This window comes from Gymnoscopelus microlampas (assembly GCF_963454915.1).
Source record: "Gymnoscopelus microlampas genome assembly, chromosome: 20".
Lineage (NCBI taxonomy): Eukaryota > Metazoa > Chordata > Actinopteri > Myctophiformes > Myctophidae > Gymnoscopelus > Gymnoscopelus microlampas.
This window is the reverse complement of record NC_139957.1, coordinates 40804264-40811166: the sequence shown is the minus strand read 5'-3', so window position 1 is coordinate 40811166 and position 6903 is coordinate 40804264. Positions and strand designations below refer to the sequence as shown.

At 41.4% G+C, this 6903-nt stretch overlaps 1 protein-coding gene across 1 annotated transcript; it reads left to right on the top strand.

The window, feature by feature from the left end:
- Positions 1-413: 413 nt before the first annotated feature.
- cUnh5orf63 (chromosome Un C5orf63 homolog) lies at positions 414-6539 on the top strand (the record flags this gene model as incomplete). The annotated part of the gene is made up of 6 exons (XM_084044655.1): positions 414-539; positions 2396-2496; positions 4602-4697; positions 5537-5645; positions 6040-6096; positions 6272-6539. 6 exons carry the CDS (start codon positions 414-416, stop codon positions 6437-6439), a joined length of 657 nt encoding a protein of 218 aa, XP_083900781.1. The 3' UTR covers positions 6440-6539.
- Positions 6540-6903: the final 364 nt, after the last annotated feature.

Sequence of the window (6903 nt, the reverse complement as noted above, 5' to 3'; positions counted from 1 at the left end):
CAGAAAACAAGCAACATTACAAAAGGACACATAGAATGTCTTGTCTTGTTATAATCGTAAGTAATGTAGCTATTGATTTAAGAATGTCCTTGTAATGTCTATTGTATGTCTTGTCAAAAAAAAAAATGTTTGCATCAGCTGTTACAAGAAATGTATCTGTTTTGTTTGTCCACAAAATAAAATAAAATACAAATCATAAAAAACAAAAGGACACATAGAGAGTACAAAAGGGTACAAAACAGAAGAAGAAATTAAAAAAAAAATAACAATAAAAGTTTTTAGTGATCTACTGGTGTAGTCTGATGTTGTGTGATCTACTGGTGTAGTCTGATGTTGTGTGATCTACTGAAGTAGTCTCATAGTGATGTAGTCTGATAGTGACTTACTTTTCTTACAGATGCTCTTTGCCCCCTATGGCCTATGGGGCATATGGCATGGATAAGTTCCTGCTATCACGGACCGGTGTGTGTAACCAGTTGTGCTTCGGCCATAACAGACCCATCTCCAGCTGCTCAGCCTCTACCGTTCTTCTTGGACAGGTGATCTTATGTCGACCTTGTGGTGATGTCCACCTGAGGCCCACTCAGGAGATCTGCTCTGGGGGCAGATCTCCTTAAAATGCATAAAAGTAGGCATATGACTTTTTTACAGTGCGTGCGTGCGTGCGTGTGTGTGTCTATGCCATATACAGCATAGACATTAGACAACAGAGAGACAGAGAAAGAGAGACAGTGGAAGAGACATACAGTTTGATGTTACTACAGAATGTCAGACAGTGTATTATTATTGGGGTGTGGTGGCTCCTCCTGGCGTTGATTTACGTTCCACAAAGCCCCCCCCCCCCTCCCCCCTTCTAGTTGTCATCGTGTACATCCTTTGTGTGAATGAAAGCACATTGCAGTTATATTTTTCCTGTCACTGACAACAACTCCTCTTGACCGGATCATGCACTGATGTTGTGATGTAATTTGCCTCGTGCAAGAGTGGATGATAAATCACTGATGCTGACACACTGGTCTGATTGGTTGAGAAACATTCCATTACACATGAGTGCACTTGTTTAACCACTTAAAGCTGCACTCTGTCACTGTCATGTCCTGCTCAAGCTGAACTCAAGAAACTGAATTTTGACCTTCAGGCAGTACCACTTGTCAACCAGTAGGTGTCCTTCCTACCAGACCACACCATCTAAATTCATTAATAGAAGAGCAGGGAGACCAAATACAACCACCACAGTAGTGTTATTGTCTCCGCCAGGCCGGCCGGGGCTATGTCTTCGCTCCTGTCCTGAGCCGATCCGTCCGTGTGTGTGTGTGTGTGTGTGTGTGTGTGTGTGTGTGTGTGTGTGTGTGTGTGTGTGTGTGTGTGTGTGTGTGTGTGTGTGTGTGTGTGTGTGTGTGTGAACATCTAATCTCCGGCACCATTGGACTAATGCAGGGTCATCTGCAAAATCCTTAATCCTATTTAGTTGACCTTGTAATATACTTGTACTTTCATATACTTAAAAGTATTCAATCAATTAATCAAACTCAACTGCAGGTGAACGTTGCTCTACCAAATGTGTACTTGAGTTGAAGTACTTAAAAATACTTAATTGTGGGAATACAGGTGATTTGTGTCGATGACCTATAGTCACATGACCAGGAAGTAGTTAGGAAGTTATAAAAAGGGAGTTCCTCCCAGTAGAGAGCCATTTTGACTCTGCTGCACATGATGTTGTCTTCTCTCCCATGCAGTGTGAAAGGGAACTCATTGTAGGCCGAAGCTCAGCCTTGTGTAGCACTGAAGAGCCTTGTTTGGGGCTATGCTTTGTTTGATGTATGGCTAATGCTGATAGCCTTTGTTTGGTTTAGGCTATTGTTTGTTTATGTACATGGATGTTTGCCGCATGCCTATAGCATTTATAATTGATGTCGAACATCATCTTAAATACTGTTTTATTTGAGCAAACTGCTGTGGCTAGAGACCCGCTGGTAAAATGGTATACATTCTATATCTTTTATGTGTCTCCTTGTGTATGTTAATACATTTTTGGTGTTGTAATATAATCAGTCTTTTTGTAGCTGTGGTGCTGGAATTCTTCCCCTTCTCCTTGCATCGTTGTGCTGCAGGGGGTTTGTGTCACTGCAAAGTAGGTTTATGTTGCATGTTTTTTTTAATGATGATTTTTATAGTGTGTGCATTTGTAATATTGAGGCTGGCAATAATGTGCTTGGTCTGTTTCCTGAAAAGGGACCAGTACAGCCACTGTTTCCACACGTTATTTTACCCTGTTTGGTTTGTTTCTGTTTATTTGAGTTATTCCTTTTTGAGGTGTAATAGGTAGGCATAGATTTTAGGTTGGATTGATGGTGATTCGTTTTAATGAGTTTGCTTTCCTCTCTTTGTGTTACAGTGTGACTGTCTCTGTTCAAGGCCGGCCCAAGTCCGCCCTGATTCCCACGGCCTCCTTTCTGTCTTGGGACTGCACTGTGGGACCTTTGGTTTTAGTGCTGTGTATGTTAATCTCTGACACTGCTTGGTTTTGTATTGAATATTTCAAATTTTATATTGCATGTTTGGTGCTAGGCCCATCTTTCCCCATTAGTCGTTGGGTAGGACCGTGTGCACAGGCCGACCCGCCCTGTCTCAGCCCGAGGAGAGAAATCTCCACATTGCATCTCGTCATCAAAGTAATCTTCACCTTACTGACCTTATGCCTTGGTATTTTTAACCATTAGAATTCATGTATACTGTAGCTATCTATTTGTAATAAAATCCTATTTTCACAAAATGCCTCTTTCCTTAGTTTAGTGCTGTGTATGTTAATCTCTGACACTGCTTGGTTTTGTATTGAATATTTCAAATTTTATATTGCATGTTTGGTGCTAGGCCCATCTTTCCCCATTAGTCGTTGGGTAGGACCGTGTGCACAGGCCGACCCGCCCTGTCTCAGCCCGAGGAGAGAAATCTCCACATTGCATCTCGTCATCAAAGTAATCTTCACCTTACTGACCTTATGCCTTGGTATTTTTAACCATTAGAATTCATGTATACTGTAGCTATCTATTTGTAATAAAATCCTATTTTCACAAAATGCCTCTTTCCTTAGTTTAGGGGGCAAAATAGTTGGTAACATTCTTACACATTTAATGTGTATTTTGTTGAACATTATTTATTCAAGTTTTCATTCAATGCATTTTTGTCAAAGATGTCAAATCAAAGCACATCTTTTAATTGTATTTGATGACATAGTATAGTATGACATTTTCGTATTTCTTTTAAATGTTAGTTTTATTTTTTTCATTAGTTTTTTACAAGGTGAGTTTCATGTTTTTTGACTATTGATGCTTTTTGTCAGGTATATTATGTATGTTGTCATAGTATGTTGTATGACATGAGTTTTTCATTAGTTTAATAAATGGAATGCAGTTTTAACCCCTGAAACCTTGGTTTAAAAGCCCTGTATCTTAACCAATACCTACTACCATGGTTCCTACTCAATCAGTTCTCTTGCACGCTGTTCAGTGAAGAATTAGAGCCAGCCAGGCACAAACTTGGAAAAGAAAGAAACCTCATCCCTGGTTTTGAACCATGAACCTTTTCCCCTGCACCGCAGACCGATGGAATGTGAACTTGACAACTATGGTAATTACTTGGATGCTGGGGTTTAAGTGGTCAACTGTATTTTCCTCTAGTCATTGGGAATATAAGACCAGTTAGACCACCCATCATGTCAGTCTGAGCCCCAGTCTGTCTGGCGTACCTAAGTCTGCTGCCTGCAGCTGTGCTACTATGACTCTACCAGCAGAGGGCAGCAGCACCACAGAGAACACACACACACACGCACGCATTACTGTCAGAGTAGTACTGTGTCCATTAAGTTCCATTTCTAAGCTTCTATTACCAATAGAACGAGTCGTTGTGTCTCCTACCGGAACCGCTGCCGGTCATCAAATTATTGTCTTAGGAATGAGACAAAAAACAAAAAAATATCCATGAATTCAAGTCTCCATGGGGTGACTAATCCATTGAAACAAAGTTTTTTTTGGGTGAAGTGTCCCTTTTAACAATAAATAAATAAATAGAAATCATAAAGATGAAGGAATCGGATGTGTTTAAAAGTCACAGCTAGACGCTCTCTAAAGGTAGTCACCTGGAACACTTTTCAGTTAACATTATGTATGAACAGACACTTGTTTCTTTTAAATATTTAAAACAAACTTGACGTTCAAAACAATTACTTTTCAGAAAATGGAAAAAAAAGGACCTGTGTTCCAATGTAGTAATGTAGTGTCAATACTTTTCGTGTGTGTGTGTGTGTGTGTGTGTGTGTGTGTGTGTGTGTGTGTGTGTGTGTGTGTGTGTGTGTGTGTGTGTGTGTGTGTGTGTGTGTGTGTGTGTGTGTGTGTGTGTGTGTGTGTGTGTGTGCGTGTGTGTGTTAATATGTTCAATCTGCATTTATTAAAGTTAATTTGAAGTAATGTCAAACAACTACACATTCCGGTGCACTAGGTGGCGATGAGCACTTGTAAACGTTGATGGCGATCCGCCGTTAACGTACAGATGAAGAACTGTGTGTTGACGTTTTAGGTCATTCAAACATTGTGTAATGTGTGCAGTGTGTTGTCACTGTCCTTACATCACAGCGATAAAGACTTCTTCTCTACCAGCAGAACCATAGAGGATATCGTTGTCATCTCCATGATTCTAGACAGGTAAAAGATCAGAGAATCAACGTCAGTGATTTTATGTTGGTGTAGCCCTGATACATGACTGTCATGTCACGAGTCACGACCGTCATGGATGAACTTCAACAAAGTGTTTCCCTTTTTGGTCCGTACATCTACATACACGTTCAGATTTCAAATATAAAGTGCTTACCCCATGGCCACGGATGTTACAATTATATACGGGCCCTCAGAATTACCCGTATGTTCAGTATTGTTCAATAAAAATAATTTTAATCCGATTGGTGGCCATTTTCTCCATATTTTCGCCATATGACGCTTCACGGACAGTCCCTTTCAACTACGCGACCCTATCGGTTGGCAGGTGTATTGCACTAACATAACTATTAGAAAATGGCCACCGATCGGATTAAATGCTTTTTATTGAACAATACCGGAGATACGGGTACTTATGAGGATCCGTACATAATTTTAACATCCGTGGTCATGGCATAAGCACTTTATATTTGAAATCTGAACGTTTATGTAGATGTAGGGACCGTAAATGGAGAAAGTGCAAACACCAGGTTGAAGTTCATCCGTGACTGTCGCGACAGACGTGTGATCCATGTCTAATGTTGGTGTAACCTTTCATAGCGGACGCAACAGTTAGTTTTCAGGATTCAAATTCAAAAGTATCAAAAGGGTCCGGGTAGGACCCAAAAGTAGCAGATCTATAAGCTCAAAACACGTCATTTCGTTTCCTGTGTAGTATGATCAAGTAGGGCATTATTTTACAAAAATAAACCCCAAAAGTTAGAATATGGAGATAAGAGGTTTCTGAATCACAGAGAGATTTACCTCCCCATACCATACAGACTACACAGGATGCACAGGCTGGTGGCAAGGAGCCTCAGTCAGACCCAGAGACCTGTTCACCTGCTTCAGAGACTCTTCTGTCAGAAGACACTGCCAATCCTAACACTGTTTACAAAGGTATTCCCATCATGCAGACCATCCATTCACAGGTGTAGCATACAGGGGTGTCATTTTGGGGGGTGTCAGGGAATGGCAATACCCACCCCCTAATGTTCACATTTAACCTCAGATTCAGATCTTTTATGCATATTATTTTCCCCAAATCTGCATCCATCTGCATCTAAATCCATGGGATGTGACATGACTTGTGACACTCATATAGATAGGTGTTTTCTTGTCTGCAACCATACATTTATTAGCCACTTTCTACCTGGCACCCCTATTTTGGGCATTATGGGCGAACATTTGCACGGTAACTTAAGCATTACGCTGAATAATGCCACTGAATAATGTCACCCTAAATAACACCACTAATAATATAACATCACTGCCTCTCTTTCATGTCATGTAGGATCCATGTCCGCTGTGCGATGACGCCAAAGAAGTCCTAGAACCATATAAACACAGGGTGAGAAGAATCTCTTTTCACCAATTAGGGATGAAGTGCAACATTAGATAAAGCAGTAGTTCTCTAACTCTTTCGTGCCAAATATATATAGACAGAGATAAAGGACATTTTACTCATGTTTTTGTGTGTGTTTGCGTGTGTGTGTGTGTGTGTGTGTGTGTGTGTGTGTGTCCAGTATATTTTCCAGCAGGTAGACATCACATTGCCAGAGAACAAGGTGTGGTATGACCGGTATAAATATGACATCCCTGTGTTCCATTTGAACGGACGCTTCCTGATGATGCATCGAGTCAACACTGCTTTGCTGGAGGAGCAGCTGGCCACAGTGGAGGACATTAAGTAAAACACCACACACACTCGGGTGCCGCTGTGGCAAAGTAGCCCACCACCGCGGAGGTTGTGGGTTCGAATCCACCGTGGTGCATCCGGCTAGTCGAACACAACTGGCCCGTGTTCGGGGGAGGGAAGCCGGGCGGGGGGGGTGGGGGGGTGATATATTATCAATGCACGTATTCCTACGGGCTGGGGCGGTACCTGTCCGACGAAGGCTCTGCGTCTTCTCGGTGGGGGCTCCTCCTGGCACGTGAGTCAGTAGGATACAACAGCAGTGACAACACAGAACATTTGTGTGGGGAGGAATGAATTGGCATAAGGACTAAATTGGGGAGAAAAAGGCGTAAAAAGCGGGGGACAAAGAAAGTAAAACACCACAGATGTGGGGTTTATTTATGAGTTATTTAAATGAGTTTCTGTTTTGGGTGTTCTTGTGTGAATTAAATGTGTTATGATTTATTTTGTGTGTGATTG